Source organism: Cucurbita pepo, chromosome LG17, assembly GCF_002806865.2.
Source record: "Cucurbita pepo subsp. pepo cultivar mu-cu-16 chromosome LG17, ASM280686v2, whole genome shotgun sequence".
NCBI lineage: Eukaryota > Viridiplantae > Streptophyta > Magnoliopsida > Cucurbitales > Cucurbitaceae > Cucurbita > Cucurbita pepo.
This window is the reverse complement of record NC_036654.1, coordinates 6,902,597-6,920,889: the sequence shown is the minus strand read 5'-3', so window position 1 is coordinate 6,920,889 and position 18,293 is coordinate 6,902,597. Positions and strand designations below refer to the sequence as shown.

The window sequence follows — 18,293 nt, the reverse complement described above, 5'->3', positions numbered from 1 at the left end:
CCGGAATCCAGAAAGCTTTTTTTGTCACCATATTCGCCATTTATTTCAATCCCGATTCTGTGAAATTTTCTATTTTATTATAAGGATCGATATCGAGAATTTTACGTTTTTGTTTTTATGTTCTTATTTTTTAGTTTATTTATTTGGAAAATAAAATATAATAAATATGCTCTAACGTCGGCTCTTTGTCAAAAGTTTTCGGCGCAACTTTTTAAAAAATATATAATTTTTATATTACAAATATATATATATATATATTCTCAGGACCAATTAAAAAGAATATTATTTTTTTGGAAAAGAAAAAATAAAAAAGCAATATTTTATTGGAGGCAAGTCGGTTAATTAATTTATGTGTTTGAAGTTCTCGATACAAATATTAATTGCAATCAATCCTAATTCATTAAACAAATTTAAAAAATGTTCGTTTTAGTCTCTGTATTTTAAACTTTATAATAATTTAATTTTTCTGACTATTCCTAAAACACGAAGCATTCTGATATATTTTGTCATTACTCACGTGCATTTCAAAAAAAATTTAAGAGGTCAGTCAACATAAAATTGATCCAAGTAAAACAGGTTGGATTAGGAAGATTCTATGATAGAGCCATCGAAAAGAAAAGTGCACTTTGTTGATATAATAGTAAGTTTCATGTCCGTCTTTCTTAGTTATTGTTAAGAATGATGCTCTGATACTATGTTAAGAATGATAGCTCTGATACCATGTTTAAGAACGATAGCTCTGATACCATGTTAAGAACGATAGCTCTGATACCATGTTAAGAACGATAGCTCTGATACTATGTTAAGAACGATAGCTCTGATACCATGTTAAGAACGATAGCTCTGATACTATGTTAAGAATGATAGCTCTGATACCATATTAAGAATGATGTTTTGATATCATGTTAAGAATGATAGCTCTTGATAAGATAAGGAATCAACTACAAGGGGAATAAGATTCGGATTACCTTGTTGATCGAATATCTCAAGCCAAGAACACTTTGTTTGAGATTCGAATCACTCCAGAAGCAAAATCGATCATGTCTAGCTTCAATGATTCTTGTTGATCAAATATCTCAAACACTTGTTTGAGATTCGAATCACTCCACAAGCAAGATTGATCATGTCGAGCTTGAATGATTCTACATGCAATCTAAACTACATAGAATTGCAAAGAAACTTAGCCATTGGCTAAAGAAAAGCACAAATGCTTCTTTCTATATATTTTCCAAGTCTACCTTACAAATACAACATACATGGCTTTATATAGCCTCAAAAATGAAACTACTAAAGGTATTCCAAGAGTTGTAACATTCCTACTTTATGGCCATAATTAGCCATTATGTAAATGTAACCGAAATTAAATAAAAAGTCTTAAAATACAATAACTCTAAATTACTCTAAATTGTAACCCACCCAAAATTTACAACAATCAAACTTCATTCTTCTTCAATGTAGCATGAATTGAAACATCTTTTGATAATTTTGACAACCTTTTCTTCACATCTTCATTGAAGTATATTGTATGATTGATGTCTCTTGGTTCATATCATTCTCCACTTCTTCAAGAGGATTCGTCCTCGAATCTATTTGTGTAACTTTGCTGCAAAAAATAAGTTATGGAAATACGAAGGACCTCACAACACTCTCTCACGAGTATACGCTCAAGGAATTTTAGGCCACTCTTTTTACACTCATTTACACAAATGAAGCTCTCATTCTCACCTCTCAAAATTTTAAATAGAGCAAAGATTGAATTTTGAACTCTGGGTCGATTAAAAACTAAAAAGATGAAAATAAATAAAAATCAAATTGAAAAGAAACGCAAAGGAAACATATATCCGATCTTGAGCCTGAAGCTCTGATACCAAATGATAAGATAAGGAATCAATACAAGGGGAATAAGATTCGGATTACCTTGTTGATCGAATATCTCAAGGCAAGAACACTTGATTGAGATTCGAATCACTCCACAAGCAAGATTGATCATGTCGAGCTTGAATGATTCTACATGCAATCTAAACTACATAGAATTGCAAAGAAACTTAGCCATTGGCTAAAGAAAAGCACAAATGCTTCTTTTTATATATTTTCCAAGTCTACCTTACAAATACAACATACATGGCTTTATATAGCCTCAAAAATGAAACTACTAAAGGTATTCCAAGAGTTGTAACATTCCTACTTTATGGCCATAATTAGCCATTATGTAAATGTAACCGAAATTAAATAACAAGTCTTAAAATACAATAACTCTAAATTACTCTATATTGTAACCCACCCAAAATTTATAACCATCAAACTTCATTCCTCTTCAATGTGACATGAATTGCAATCTCTTTTGATAATTTTGACAACATTTTCTTCACATCTTCATTGAAGTATATTGTATGATTGATGTCTCTTGGTTCATATCAGCTCTGATACCATGTTAAGAATGATAGCTCTGATACCATGTTAAGAATGAGAAACAGAAGTGAGATCGAAAGTGCGAGAAACATAGGTGGGATCAAAAGTCCCAGAGTGTGGGATTGAAAGTCCACTGGGATCGAAAGTCCCAGTGGGATCTAAAGTCCACACTTGGACTTTTAATTCCACCCATGTTTCTCGTACTTTCGATCCCACTTCTGTTTCTCATTCTTAACATGGTACCAGAGTTATTATTTTTAACATGGTATCAGAGCCATCATTCTTAACATGGTATCAGAGCATCATTCTTAACATGGTATCAGAGCTATCATTCTTAACATGATATCAAAACATCATTCTTAATATGGTATCAGAGCTATCATTCTTAACATAGTATCAGAGCTATCATTCTTAACATGGTATCAGAGCTATCGTTCTTAACATAGTATCAGAGCTATCGTTCTTAACATGGTATCAGAGCTATCGTTCTTAACATGGTATCAGAGCTATCGTTCTTAACATGGTATCAGAGCTATAGTTCTTAACATGGTATCAGAGCCATCATTCTTAACATGGTATCAGAGCCATCATTCTTAACATGGTATATTAGAGCATCATTCTTAACATGGTATCAGAGCATCATTCTTAACATGATATCAAAACATCATTCTTAACATGGTATCAGAGCTATCATTCTTAACATAGTATCAAAGCATCGTTCTTAACATGGTATCAGAGCTATCGTTCCTAACATGGTATCAGAACTATCCTTCTTAACATGGTATCAGAGCATCGTTCTTAACCATTATCTTAGGCTCGAGATCGCTCTCATTTAGATATAGTCCGGTTCTATTCGAGTTATTCTTTAACCATGGTTAAAAAAAAAAAAACAAAATGGGTTGGAATTTGTCTCAAATTTCCACTTGTTCCTTAAATGTAGAACAAAAAAAAAGGACCTTTTTTTTCTTTTTCACATCAATCATTTTTGTTTGAATGTGCGAGGAAGAAACAGAGAGAGAGATTGTTCGACCCAATCATAAATGTTGTTTGCATCTACGAAAGAGACCACAAGAATCCTTTGTNCTGATACCATGTTAAGAATGATAGCTCTGATACCATGTTAAGAATGAGAAACAGAAGTGAGATCGAAAGTGCGAGAAACATAGGTGGGATCAAAAGTCCCAGAGTGTGGGATTGAAAGTCCACTGGGATCGAAAGTCCCAGTGGGATCTAAAGTCCACACTTGGACTTTTAATTCCACCCATGTTTCTCGTACTTTCGATCCCACTTCTGTTTCTCATTCTTAACATGGTACCAGAGTTATTATTTTTAACATGGTATCAGAGCCATCATTCTTAACATGGTATCAGAGCATCATTCTTAACATGGTATCAGAGCTATCATTCTTAACATGATATCAAAACATCATTCTTAACATGGTATCAGAGCTATCATTCTTAACATAGTATCAGAGCTATCGTTCTTAACATGGTATCAGAGCTATCGTTCTTAACATGGTATCAGAGCTATCGTTCTTAACATGGTATCAGAGCTATCGTTCTTAACATGGTATCAGAGCTATCGTTCTTAACATGGTATCAGAGCTATCGTTCTTAACATGGTATCAGAGCTATCGTTCTTAACATGGTATCAGAGCTATCGTTCTTAACATGGTATCAGAGCTATCGTTCTTAACATGGTATCAGAGCTATCGTTCTTAACATGGTATCAGAGCTATCGTTCTTAACATGGTATCAGAGCTATCGTTCTTAACATGGTATCAGAGCTATCGTTCTTAACATGGTATCAGAGCTATAGTTCTTAACATGGTATCAGAGCCATCATTCTTAACATGGTATCAGAGCCATCATTCTTAACATGGTATATTAGAGCATCATTCTTAACATGGTATCAGAGCATCATTCTTAACATGATATCAAAACATCATTCTTAACATGGTATCAGAGCTATCATTCTTAACATAGTATCAAAGCATCGTTCTTAACATGGTATCAGAGCTATCGTTCCTAACATGGTATCAGAACTATCCTTCTTAACATGGTATCAGAGCATCGTTCTTAACCATTATCTTAGGCTCGAGATCGCTCTCATTTAGATATAGTCCGGTTCTATTCGAGTTATTCTTTAACCATGGTTAAAAAAAAAAAAACAAAATGGGTTGGAATTTGTCTCAAATTTCCACTTGTTCCTTAAATGTAGAACAAAAAAAAAGGACCTTTTTTTTCTTTTTCACATCAATCATTTTTGTTTGAATGTGCGAGGAAGAAACAGAGAGAGAGATTGTTCGACCCAATCATAAATGTTGTTTGCATCTACGAAAGAGACCACAAGAATCCTTTGTCCCTACCAACTTTCTTCAATATTTCAGATATTTGATGAACAAAAAGAATCATACATATAAAACAATTTAATATTACAGAGATATTCTTCCTCCCCTCCATCTTAGTGTTCATCGTCGTAGTTAATACGATCGCGACGTTATAATCTAATACCTTCGTAAGTTTTAATTAGGATCAAACAAGACGTAAACTTTGAAAAGTATCGGTGATATAGTATTAATATAAATTAATACGAGCGGGTTTTCTAGTGGCACGTGGAAGGGCGGGGATTCAAGCATCAACTAGTCGGATCGAGAAAATCGTAATTAAGCTTAGGTTGAGACTAAGGATGTTGTAAGACGAGCAAATCCATTATCGAAGATGTTTTAATATAAGTGGCACCACTGATGAACCTATTGTGATTCAATTATATGATAAATGTGATAGTTGACATGCATATATATCGTGTATTGTGGATAGACGTGTGTTCATGAGAGTGTAACAATTAACAATATAATTCTACAAGGAGCTATGACGGGTGTGACTCAACTTCACGAACAATTTGCCAATAATTTTCATCCATTGAGGTAAAGGCCCGTACGATGGCCAGTTATGCATCATCAGATAGTTAACACAACAGTTTAGTAGTTAATTGTCATTCGGATACAAAAAAAGAACATGACACGTTTTATACTGTTTAAATTCATGGGCTATCGAGCATGTTGTATGTTTATGATTACATGTGCATGGCTACCGAACCTCGTTAGTTTAAAACTCTCGACAAATGGGCGACACTAAGTGGGACGGTCCATAAGAAATAATATTGGCTGGCGTGAAGGAGACATGGCCGGTCGTTGGATGTCCGATCCATTTCAATTTAATGTAATGGGACACAATTCTACACATTTACTATAATACTTTATAATATAATTTATTATATGGTTTTGATGCATTAAATAATCATTTTATTTTATTATTATTATCTGAGAGAAGATTATTTTAAAAAAGAAAAAAAAAATAATGATTTGTATATGTATTTAAGTAATTAATTGGCTTTTAATTCAACTCATTTAATATTACATTTCTCAGTTGACTTTTTAACCTTAAATTAATGAATCCAACAAGTCAAAGAAAACATGGACCAAGTAGGTTGACTTTATAAATATCTCATTTCTCATAGAGAGAGATCTCACGTGGGTTGGGGAGAAGAACTAAGCATTTTTTATAAGGGTCTCGAAACCTCTCCCTAGTAGATGTGTTTTAAAAACTTTAAGAGAAAGCTCGAAACGAAAAGCCCAAAAATGATAATATTGGTTAGAAATGGTATTAGAGCCAGACACCGGGAGATGTGTCAACGAGAAGGCTGAGTTCTGAAGAGGGGGGATGGACACGAGGTGGTGTGCCAGTAAGGCGCTGAACCGCGAAGATTGGGGGTCCCACGTCGATTGGAGAAGGGAATGAGTGTAGCGAGAACGCTGAGTGATAAGAATAACGATGTTCCAAATGGACGTATTGTCAAGAAAATTAAAAAAAAAATGCCATTACAAAATGTCAACAACAGAATTCAAACTACGCGAGGAGAGCTTATTTGATTTCAAACCTATCGCCTTAGCCATTCAAACACATCAACATTTGTTGGAAACTATTATTTTTAATTTCATAAAATATGTAAGGGTCCAATGGTCAATTTGACTTCGTCTTTTGTGGAGATTAAAGGAGATCGGGAATAAATCTCGGCCACGAACGTCTTTTGTCGGGAGACTATAAGTACCCACAATATGTTATGTAAAAATCAGATTCGTTGATGAATGTAATTTAGATCTCAAAATTGAGACGTTTCCCTTAGAAATTCGAGCATCATATTTGTCATTTCTAAGTTTCTAGCAATTCTTGTAGTAGAATTGCATTCCAGCCATTCAATCAAGTCTTGATCAAGTTCGATTGTGGAGTGAATCAATTTAGAACAAGGTTTCCAAATATTGCTTGTAGATCTTCGATCGTAAGAGGTAATCTAATTCAAGTCTTATATCTTGTTGATCCGAATTTTGTATAAGGAGGTGTTAATTACTTTGATTCAAGGGTTCTTGCTTCAACAAAAGCTTGGATCGTTGGGCTGAGGATTAGGGTTGCCTTATCACTAAGCCCCGAAGGGGATGAATTGTGAGATCCCATATCGATTGGGGAGGAGAACAAAACACCCTTTACAAGGGTATAGAAACATTTCTCTAGCATACGTCTTTTAAGAACTTTGAAGAAAAGTCCGAAAGGAAAAGCCCAAAGAGACATGTTATGCAAATAGCTTTAACATTAAACTTTTATTTGAGATCCCAACAAGGCGTATCTCCATGAATGATATTAAAAGTGATTGAATGAAGAAATTATGCTCGACCATTCACCATAACTTTGAGAAAAAGGTCGACATTGAGTCATTCTAATACGGAAATGACAACACACTCACACGGCACGACGAAACTCACTCAGATTGAGTTCTATAGTGACTCGAGCTTAAGTCAACTAACTGCATGTACATGAACGGTGTGTAGGAAAGTATTTAATCTTGTTCAGACTAAAAAACGGAACCCAACGTCATACCATGATCTTTTTATAAAAGTATAGGTCCCACCGTATTGACATCTCAATCCCAACAATATAGTTACTCTCTAAATATTACGTAAAATACTCAAATACAGTGCTACTCTTAATTTTTTAGGTAAATGTAAGACACGTTTGTACAAATGACGACGTCGAGCCAATAGTTATGGAACTGAAACTAGGGTAAAGCTAAGTAAGTCGTACCTAAAAACATCAAAATTAAGTGCGTCTAAGACACGTGTCGATACGATTGAGACGATCCTAATTTAAAGTAATTTAAAGAAGGAAGAAAATGAATGCAATGAATGAATGAATGATGGGTAGATTAGTTGAACCTTCATAAAAGTTAAAACCTAAACCATTAAATAATTCTCACACATTCCAAAGTTGCCCTTTCATACAATAAATGGGACATTTATTTTTCATTTTTCCCTTCAAATATAATATAAAATATTAAAATTTTCTTTTTTTTTTTTTATATAGGAAAATTAAATGTCTAGTAATGGGTCATTTTCAATTCAAACCACACATTTTTCATCTTCCATACTATTGTATTAAAAAAATACATGTCTAATATATAAAATAATCTTTCTATATATATATATATATATATATATATATATATGTGTGTGTGTGTGTGTGTGATGTCCCACGTTGGTTGAGGAGGAGAACAAATCACCATTTATGAGGGTGTGGAAACCTTTCCCTAGCAGACGCGTTTTAAAGCCTTGAGGGGAAGCTCGTAAGGGAAAGCCCAAAGAGAACAATATCTGCTAGCGGTGGATCTGGGTTGTTACAAATGGTATCAGAGCCAGACATCGGACGATGTGTCAGTTTTCTTGTTGTTTCCCGAAGGGGGGTAGACACGAGGCGGTGTGCCAATAAGGACGGTGGGCCCCAAAGGGGGTGGATTTTGGGGCTCTGTTCCCCGAAGGGAGGTAGACACGAGGCGGTGTGCCAGTAAGGACACTGGGCCCCAAAGGGGGTGGATTTAGGGGCAGTCCCACATCGACTGGAGGAAGAAAAGAGTACCAGCGAGGACACGCTGCGCCTCGAAGGGGGGTGGATTGTGATGTCCCACATTGGTTGAGGAGGAGAACAAAGAACAAATTACCATTTATAAGAGTGTGGAAACCTTCCCCTAGCAAGCGCGTTTTAAAGCCTTGAAGGGAAACCCACTCAAAAGAAAAAGCCCAAAGAGGACAATATCGGTTAGCGGTGGATCTAGGGCAAGAGAAGCCCGCAAGAGGACAATATCTGCTAGCAGTGGATCTAGGGCGTTACAATATATATACTAAAAACGCTCGTTAATATATGTAAAATAGTTGATGTCAAATTTTCACCAAGCAGAAGAAGGACAGGGAAGTCTGTCTCCGCCTCTTATTTTCGTCAGGTGGGACGGAGACTTGGACGGAGTCAGGAACAGGGATTATATTCTTCGTCTCTAGTTTCGTTTAGCTAACACGAAGAAATATCTTCTCACTCTTTCCCTTGTTTTCGCCCGGGACGTTTCTATTTTCAACTTCGTATTTATTATATTTTAGGCTACGATGGAATACACCGTCGATCCTAATCCTAAAATTAAATAAAGAAATTATCCACATTAACTCCATATTCCTCAATTGATATATTTATTTATATTAAAAAAAAATTAATTTATTTTTAGCATGGGTCCCATGGAGCTAGGTAGGTTCCAAGTCAACTTAATAAATAATAATTTAAATAAAAATTTAACCATGAATTTCATAATATATATAAATAAATAAATAAATAATTAATAAATTCAAAGATTGCTTAGTTTGAAATTCAACTTAAAAAAAGAATTAATAAATGGAAAGATTGCTTAGTTTGTGGTCTATAGGAAGACAATATGGTATGGCCTTCCCTACCAAATCCTTATAAAACCCTCAAATATAATCCTTCCTCTTCTTAGTTCCATACCTCTCAACCTCCTCCTTCAAATAGTTGACTTCCTCCCACATGGATTCCTCCGGTGACGACGACTCGCAAAGAGCTCGACAAGTGAAGGAGTTCGACGATACAAAGTCTGGAGTAAAAGGTCTCGAGTGAATTTGAATTCATTCGTGTCTGTTGAATGTGCATGATCTTGTTCATTTTGTTTAACAGGTTTGATGGATAGAGGTGCCACGACGATCCCGAAGTTCTTCATCCACCCGCCCGAGAGTGCGAACAGGAAGGTGGCGGTGGCGGAGGTGCCGGTGATAGATCTGAGGGAGGGGCGGAGAAGGGAGGAGGTGGTGAGGGAGATAGGGGAGGCATGTGAGAAGTGGGGGTTGTTTCAAATGGTGAACCATGGAGTCCCAAATGGGGTGATGGAGAGAATGTTGGAAGGCATAAGGGAGTTTCATGAACAGCCAAGAGAGGAGAAGATGAAGTGGTACTCAAGGGATCCTTCACAGAAGGTTAGGTTTTATTGTAATGGTGATCTTCTTGTTTCTAAGGCTGCAAGTTGGAGAGACTCCATAGCTTTTGAGTATCAACATGGCCCTCTCAACCCTCAGGCATATCCACCCACATGCAGGTTCAAATCCTTTCTTTCTTTTTCACTAATGTTGTACATTTTCAAAACACCTTTCAACTGATTTGATTCTATCATATCAAAACAGCTGTCCAAAACCAAAGAAAAAAGTTACATAGGCTCCTACATTTTCTATCTATTCTAATTACCCAGAATTAACGGTTGAAGATGGGAATGAAACATTTGTTATATAGTATGGAAACCTGTCCCTAATAGATGCATTTTAAAACTGAGGGTGACGACGATATGTACTAGGCCAAAACAGACAATATTTGCTTACGGTGGGCTTGAACTGTTACAAATAGTATCAAAGTCAGTCACTGAGAGGTGTGCGAGCAAGGACACTGGACCCCAGAGGGTGGATTGTATTCCTTGTAAAGGTGTGGAGGTGTGGAAACCTCTCCCTAGTGGACACGTTTTAAAATCACCCATAATAAAGGCTCCTATTTTTAGTACATTTTCTAACCATTCAAATTATCCATAATAACTGATGGAGAGAGGAACGAAGCATTTCTTGTGTGAAAATCTCTCATGTAGACACATTTTAAAACCATAAGGCTGATATCAAGCCGTCAATATTTACTAGGGGTGAGCTTAAGCTGTTAAAAATGTTATCAGAGTCAGTCATCAGGCAGTGTGCCAGCAAGGCCTCTAAGAGGGTAGATTGTATTCCTTATAAAGGTGTGGAAACCTCTCCCTAATAAACACGTTTTAAAACCGTGATACTGACACGGATCATAACAAGCCAAAGTGGACAATATTTGCTAGTGGGGTCTTGGACGGTTGCAGTTTCTTTCTCAAACTAGTCCATCATCTTTCAATAAATTCTCAATCTACAGGTTGATAAAAAGCTCATCTTAGTTTCTTTTTGTGTTTGACAGAGAGGCAGTGAGTGAATACATAAAGCAGATGACAGAGCTAAGAGATAAGATATCAGAGTTGCTATCAGAGGCATTGGGGCTGAGCAGTGATTACCTTGCAGGATTAGAATGCATGAAATCTGAAACTCTTGTGTGTCACTATTACCCACCCTGTCCTCAACCAGAGCTCACATTGGGCACCACCAAACACTCAGACCCTTCTGCTTTGACAATTCTCCTCCAAGACAACACTGGTGGCCTCCAAGTCCTCCATCAAAACCAATGGCTCCATGTTCCTCCTCTCCCCGGAGCACTACTCGCCAACATCGGCGACCTTCTACAGGTGCGCATGCCTTCTATCTATCTATATACATAAACTCCACGTCAAATATTAGCCCTTTATCAACGTGCCAACAGACAAACAAACATATATTAGTGGCATAACTCGACATTGTTTTGTATCGATACCATGCAGCTAATCACCAATGACAAGATCAAGAGTGTAGAGCATAGGGTGTTGGCAAGGAGCAATGGGAAGAGAGTATCAGCAGCATGTTTCTTTTATCCAAGCGCAAAACATAGGCTCACACCTTATGGACCTGCAAAAGAGTTTCAATCAGAGGATAACCCACCCATATATAGACCCACTAACATCAATGAGTATCTGAGCAACTATATACTGAAGGGATTAGACGGTAGCTCAGCCTTACCCTATTTTAGAATATGACAACCTCCTACTTGTAACAGCCCAAACTTACTGTTAGTAGATATTATCCGCTTTAGTCCGTTATATATCGCTATCAGCCTCACAGTTATAAAACGCATCTACTAGGGAGAGGTTTCCACACCCTTATAAGGAATGCTTCGTTTTGCTTTCCAACCGATGTAGGGTCTCTCACACCAAAACAAAACTAAGAATGAAGTTTTTCTTTTGGGGATGGGAAGGGGTGAAAAAATAAAGACTATTATTGTTCAAATGAACTTATACCATTCAAATGGGTTGTACAAATACAGAATAGTTGCACTCTATCAAGTGGAAAGCTTTTTTCAAACAAATGACAACACCGGCTAGAAAACACACCCAAAAAAAGAAAACAAAAAAAAACTTGGTTTGCTTGTAGAGCACCCTTCTTTAGGTTTCTTTTTTCTTTTTGTTCAACTTTTGAGGACTGAATGGGGAAAGGTGTATCTCTGAGAAAAGTGCTGCAGCACTCTATAAAGCTGGAGACAGATGGATTCACAACAAGAAACTCATGATATTTTACAGAGGAATCTACAAACAGTGGCAAAAAGTTGAGGCGTTGAAGCTGTCACATTGTATTACTGCGCTGTAGTATTTGAACAAGTGACCATAAGATATCCATCCTGTGTATGCTCCTGTTATTCTCCCCCTACAATCGTTCAAAACTAGATATCAAACAATGATTGCTAATATACAGATTTTCATCCGGTATTTATAGCATATAAAGTTCAAATCTATGTATCTAGTTGTTTCGAAACATGTTACGTGTTGCAGGCAAAGAATAACTCTCATGTGCTGGTAATTTTAGTTGTTTATACCTCAACCACAAAACAAATCCATGTCTTGTCGCCATGAGCTTCTGTTATGCCTTTTAGTATTATCAATCCCAAGCTTCTAATAGCCTCTGCTATCTCCAAAAAATGGCTGCATTCTTCACACAACATCTGCGTACACCGTGGTATCACTTGTCATTATGTTAAACTAAGGAAAAAGTAAATGACCGATGACTGAAAATTGAAGCGAATAAACGAGGTAAACTGAAGAAACAATATGAACAATGGATACTCTTAGATCCTACATCAGTTGGAGAGGGGAACGGAGCATTCTTTATAAGGGTGTGGAAACCTCTCCCTATCAAACGCATTTTAAAAATCTTGTGGGGAAGCCCGAAAGGGAAAGCCCAAAGAGGATAATATCTGCTAGTGGTAGGCTTAGGCTGTTACAAATGATATTAAAGTCAAACACGGGACGGTATGCCAGCGAGGACGCTAAGCTCCAAAGAGGGGTGAACACTAGGCGGTGTGCCAGCGAGGACGTTGGGCTCCGAATGGAGGTGGATTGTGAGATCCCACATTGATTTGAGGGAGGAATGAGTGCCAGCAAGGACGCTGGGCTTCTAAGGAGAGTGAATTGTGAGATCCCACTTCGACTGGAGAGAGGAACAAAGCATTCTTTATAAGGGGTGGAAACCTTTCCCTAGCAAACGCATTTTAAAAATCTTGAGGGGAAACCCGAAAGAGAAAGCCCAAAGAGGACAATATCTGCTAGTAGTGTGCTTGGGGTGTTACAGATACAAACGGTTCTACCCAAGAGAAATTGACTAATATTTTGCTCTATGATAAAGTTATATATGTATAGATACACACACAAGAAACATCATGATAAATAAAAGATGAATTTTCATAATTCATACCTCTACAAGAATCTGACCGTTCTTGTTGAGATTCTCCACAATTATTGAACAGACTTTTAGTTGACCACCGACTTCAACTGCCCAGCTTGAACCCTGATCAGTACTCGAGGATCCTAGCATGCCATTTTTCTTTTGATGCAACTATAAATACATAACATGTAAGAAGAGGAAAACGTTATTCAAGATTATAACATAAAACTGTTACTATCTCTTTTTTGGAGTTCATATAAAAATGTTACTCAAGTGCAGACAAGTTGAAAGTCTAAGCCTACTATAACAAGGGATGCGACGTGTGGCATTAAGGGTCATATTAAACAATAGTTGTCCGGTTAAATTACAGGTTTAGTTCTTAAGCTTTCAAAAAAAGTTAACTTTCCTGCTACACTTCGGTTTCGAAGCCAATTACCTTCATGTTGGCGCATTTGTTTAGCTTGTCAGCATGCTTGGTGATGCCTTGCAAGAACAACATGTGCTTGATTGTGCGCTCCAGCAATGAATCAATACTACACTGTGATACAAGCAAGAAAACTTTAGTAGATGAAGCAAAAAAGCAATGAAACATTATACTTCTATCAAGGAAAGATGAAAGAATGGCTTCTCAGAAGTTACTTTTGCTCCATTTGGTACTAGCTCCCGAAGTTCTTTGATTCGATCCTGGATCAATTGTCTATCCCTCGGCCTCGGCCTACAACTCTCACCAGGTCTAGCCCTTCTTTTACTGTTCTTTGCAGGTTCTGAAAACTGCTCCAGGTGCTCACTGCCGGTACCAGAATATGTCGACGAAAACCCTTTTGTGGACATCACCCCACATACTCCTGACGAGCTTAAAGAGTTCTGCATCTCCTCTCCAATAAAAGATGTCTGACTTTGACCCATTGTATAACCTTCCGAACAAGCAGACGTAACATTTGTCGAAGGCTCGGGAATTCTTTCAGTCGTTAACAGAGACTGTCCAGATTTGCATAGAGATGTGTCACTTTTAACATCAGAACCACTATGACAAACATCAGCCACTACTGCTTCTAAAAGATGCTCGGTCGGTGAATCAGACGTCAAATGGCTACCATTCGTTCCCTCAGATAACTCAAAAGCTTTACCACCAAAAATGTACTGGGTTTTCCAGTCAAGATAAAGAGCATCTTTCAGAAAAGCAGGTCCTAGTACTTCATGTAGCTCATAACCAGCAGGGAACTTCAACGACGAATTCGATGGATACACATTAATAGTTTCTGATGCTTCGACATCATTTTGCAAGTACATTTCTGAAGGGTTGGTTTGACTACACATCCCTTGGTGTTTAAGTCCACAAACAGACGAGGCGTGAGGATTCATAGGGAAGTATGCTTCATCTGTTATGATCTTTTCAGCTGGACCAGATAAATGAACCATATCCATTTCGGAGTTTTGCGATCCCACATTGATTTTTTGTTTCAAACCGACAGCGATATCTTTGCACCCACTAGGCTCCCCTCCACATATCCTGTCATGAAGCAACCTCACTTGCGACTTAAAACTGTCCACATTGATAGCATCTGGTTTGATTTCTAGAGATTTAATGCCCCCAGATCCTGACAACTCTATCCCCACATCCTTGCTGACCATTTCAACTTCATTTTTCTGAGCACAAAGTAGACTATTAAAAGAATATTCCTAAGTATGATCACAGGAAGGAAAATTTAGACAACAAATAACTGTACTGTCTCTATTTTCATAGGTGTCTTAAGTTGTTAACGCCACCGGGGCTCACCTCTGTTGCTAAGCTTCTAGATGGAATGTCTGCCTACAGAAAAGAAAATTTTGATATCATCAGCATAACTAGCACATTCCTTATCACATCAAACCAATACAGAAATTATTTAATTGCCTAAACCAGTTAAAAATGGGAGATGTGAGATCGCACATCGGTTGGGGAGGAGAACGAAGCATTCTTTATAAGGGTGTGGAAACCTCTCCCTAGCCGTCGCGTTTTAAAAACCTTGAGGGGAAGTCCAAAAGGAAAAACCCAAAGAGGACAATATCTGCTAATAGTGGGCTTAGGCCGTTACAGGAGAGGAAGGTAAAAGATACAGAAAGGGAGTTACCACATATCCCGAACTCTCACAAGAATGCATTGGCTTAATATGCCCAGCTGAAGACTCTTGAAGAGTTAGAAAGACGTTTCTGATGCGAGCCACAAGATTCCCATCCTCAGTGACCTAATTCCAATAACAAAAAAGGACCCATCAAAAAACCAAAAGCATCACGAGTATTGTAATGAAGGCTACTAAACTCTAACAGATGCCAAATACCAAATATTGTAAGAAATGTAAGGCTACAATAAGTTGAAATAAATTATAATGTCGGGGGGCCTATCGTATGAAACAAGGTCAGTTACAGCTAGGATTGAGAATAATTATGTATACTACAACCCCAAACAAAAAGTTGACGTTCAGCTCGGATCATAATTCACAAACTTCCACAATCTACCAGAAGGAAGATGATCTTACTTTATCTAAAGATCCAAGCTGTAAAACACCGTGCGGGACAACGGCTGCAACAACAATAGTCTACAAAGCATATAAATAACAGTTAAGTAGAGAGTTCGAAAGAATATATAACGGAATTTAGCAGAGAAAAAATTGAATAATCTGGATTTATTCTCAAACTGTTCATCAGGACAGTATATGAACAGTTGAATTCATGACCGAACCCACCCTATAAGCTGATTCGAGATGATAAATATATTAACGAGAAATACTAAATGTTATCATAATTCAGAAAACCTATGAATATTATTGCAATCATATATTATGGGTAATAATACACTGCTATCCTTGAGGAACGTGGGTTCAAACTAAAAAATAAGAAATTTAACGTGACGAGTAGCACAGTATCGACTCCCAAATTTGTGAAGTCAAAATTACAATCCGGTGGAGAAATACACTAGTCACTCAAACGTGGGCGAAGGGAAAGAAAGGCTGTCATACCTTAATGCCAGCTGAAAATTGAGTTTGCCAACCGTCGCAGTACTATTAAAAAAGTGATCGGAAAATGAGTAATGAAATACAGCCCGAAATAGTCGAAAAACAAGCATGATAAACTTCATTTAACTTAAATTATTGCACAACACGAAAATATAGCACCTCAAGTGTTGAAGAGAAATTTGGAATTTGCTCATCTGCAGTAATCCATTGATGTTTTCCAGTAACTGCTACTTGTCCAACAATCCTTACAAAAGGAAATAATAATTAAAACAAGGTGAAGCCAATTAGAACCTTATATAGATTCCCAGAGAAACCGATTTATCTTTAAGAAAACTCGAATTAAGGATAAATTATAAGAATATATCCAAGAACAATGGTGGTTAACCAAAATTATCTTGAACTAATCTTAAAATAACCATATAGAATGACAAATGTTGAGATGTTTACCCTTCCCCAAGAGAATATACATGATAAGACATCTTTGCCACAGCTAATCCTAGAGCGTCGTGTGAATAACATCCATCATGAAACTTCTCGATCGTTTTACTGTAAAACTTGCTCTCGGGCAGATCATGTTGTTCCGAATTGTCGTAGTAGCCATCTTCCCAAGTCAGCACCCTGAATTCAAAATTAATTTAAAAGATAACAGATCAAACATTTATATCAATTATATTCCCCGGACTGCTATTGATTTGAACCTTTAACTTCAAGGTCGAGATTATAATGACTATCTAGATAAGTTATGCGTAGGTTAGCCATCAAGTTTATCTACTTCATACATCAAAGAACCAGATTAACAAATGGACAGTAACTTTCAATGATAAAATGACAAGAAAATCGACAGACAAACGACTTACATACGAGCTCGATGCTTAAGTTTCCAAAAGACAGCATACTTCCATTCAGAGTTGCAACAAAGGCTTTTGAGTATTTGGTGCAAATCAGTAGTACCCATCGCTCACTGAACCAATTTTGTCTAAATGCCCCCTAAAAAGAATACACTACAAAACAGGGCGTGTTCCTAAAACCACCTTGAAAACCCCCAAATCTAAACGCCTTGAGAAGATAAACCCCCAATTTTCCTAGCTTCCCCTATAAGAGCCTCTACCAGCCTGCTTTCTCCTCAACCCTGCTCGCCGTTTTATTGGCGGTCCAATTGTTGGTAATAGCAGACGATCAGTTCCCATCCCCTTAAAAACTCAAACAGCCCCAAAAAACCCCAACTCAAATACACGAATTCTTCAACAAATTCAACACAAACAAGACGATATCAATGAAATTTCAGCATCAACAACAACATAGCTTCTAACACAGTGGACTCCATTATAGGTCATATAAGTATAACAATCCATGAAGAACAATAACAGCAGCAACAGAGTAAAATCCCAAACGAACACTCAAATACGGCTGATGGATCACTCAAACAAGGGCAAAATCAAATCCTAGCTTATGTCGGACGACATGGATAAACTTATGAAATCGTCATAAAAACAACAAAAAGGAGTACGAAGAAGTGTTTTCAAGAATCAAATAAGAACCCAAAACCAAAACCCAGAAACCAAAAAAACCCAAAAAGGCGTCAAAGGGAAGGATTTCAAGAAGCCGCTTTACAGAGAGAAGCAGTATTGATTGAAGCTTTTTGACCGAAAGAAACAAGGAGAATCACAGAGAAATTCAACGCCCTGATCTACATTTTTCTTGCATTGTCGCTTTTCTTTTTCTAAAATCGGCTTCACAGAGAGATCCCACAGCTTTCCTCAGAGGAAAAAAAACGTTGAAATGCTTAAAAGAGAGCGAGAAAGCTCTGAGGTTTCCGTTGAATTCTGATCGCTTTGTTTCAATTGGTGAAGGGAACAATAACAGATTCACACACACACACACACACAACAATAACGGATGATGAAGAACTTGAAACCCAACGGCTTTAATACAACCGGACGGCTCGTTTTAGCATTACCGGCGCCGCTCAGCCCTTGCCAATCTTCTTCTTTCAGCGTATGTTAGCAAAGGATTCCTTTTTAGTGGGGGTATTTTTGTAATATCAGTGGATACGAAGGGCAAAAAGGGAAAAAGAAATTTTAGTTTTTTTTTTTTTTTTTTTTTTTTTTTTTTTTTTTTTTTTTTTTNAAATCTCTACTGAATTATGCTTGTATCCG

General features: G+C 37.1%; 2 protein-coding genes and 1 long non-coding RNA gene across 3 annotated transcripts; 1 reads left to right on the top strand and 2 right to left on the bottom strand.

The window, feature by feature from the left end:
* Positions 1 to 9,194: 9,194 nt before the first annotated feature.
* LOC111778479 (1-aminocyclopropane-1-carboxylate oxidase homolog 1-like) lies at positions 9,195 to 11,548 on the top strand. Its single transcript, XM_023658335.1, has 4 exons — positions 9,195 to 9,399; positions 9,468 to 9,882; positions 10,761 to 11,082; positions 11,215 to 11,548. The coding sequence occupies exons 1-4, from the start codon at positions 9,321 to 9,323 to the stop codon at positions 11,464 to 11,466; spliced, it is 1,068 nt and encodes a 355-aa protein (XP_023514103.1). The 5' UTR covers positions 9,195 to 9,320; the 3' UTR covers positions 11,467 to 11,548.
* Positions 10,452 to 11,538, bottom strand: LOC111778480. The gene is made up of 4 exons (XR_002812553.1): positions 11,450 to 11,538; positions 11,208 to 11,338; positions 10,855 to 11,103; positions 10,452 to 10,712 (listed from the first exon to the last, which is right to left on the bottom strand). It is a non-coding gene; the product is annotated as an uncharacterized LOC111778480 (long non-coding RNA).
* A 139-nt stretch (positions 11,549 to 11,687) lies between the features above and the next one.
* Positions 11,688 to 18,034, bottom strand: LOC111778478 (transcription factor EMB1444-like). Its single transcript, XM_023658334.1, has 12 exons — positions 16,995 to 18,034; positions 16,585 to 16,755; positions 16,297 to 16,381; positions 16,141 to 16,182; positions 15,661 to 15,720; positions 15,256 to 15,369; positions 14,922 to 14,954; positions 13,784 to 14,791; positions 13,581 to 13,682; positions 13,175 to 13,315; positions 12,300 to 12,425; positions 11,688 to 12,130 (listed from the first exon to the last, which is right to left on the bottom strand). The coding sequence occupies exons 1-12, from the start codon at positions 17,090 to 17,092 to the stop codon at positions 12,050 to 12,052; spliced, it is 2,061 nt and encodes a 686-aa protein (XP_023514102.1). The 5' UTR covers positions 17,093 to 18,034; the 3' UTR covers positions 11,688 to 12,049.
* Positions 18,035 to 18,293: the final 259 nt, after the last annotated feature.

Bases quoted from the DNA above. Each gene is read 5' to 3' on its own strand.
- LOC111778479 (XM_023658335.1), top strand. From the start codon at position 9,321: ATGGATTCCTCCGGTGACGACGACTCGCAAAGAGCTCGACAAGTGAAG. The intron at 9,400-9,467 runs GTCTCGAGTGAA...TTTGTTTAACAG, and splicing joins TACAAAGTCTGGAGTAAAAG to GTTTGATGGATAGAGGTGCC. The intron at 11,083-11,214 runs GTGCGCATGCCT...GATACCATGCAG, and splicing joins ACATCGGCGACCTTCTACAG to CTAATCACCAATGACAAGAT.
- LOC111778478 (XM_023658334.1), bottom strand. From the start codon at position 17,092: ATGGGTACTACTGATTTGCACCAAATACTCAAAAGCCTTTGTTGCAAC. The intron at 15,721-16,140 runs GTATGACAGCCT...TATGCTTTGTAG, and splicing joins AATTTTCAGCTGGCATTAAG to ACTATTGTTGTTGCAGCCGT. The intron at 12,131-12,299 runs GTATAAACAACT...GAACGATTGTAG, and splicing joins GGATTTGTTTTGTGGTTGAG to GGGGAGAATAACAGGAGCAT.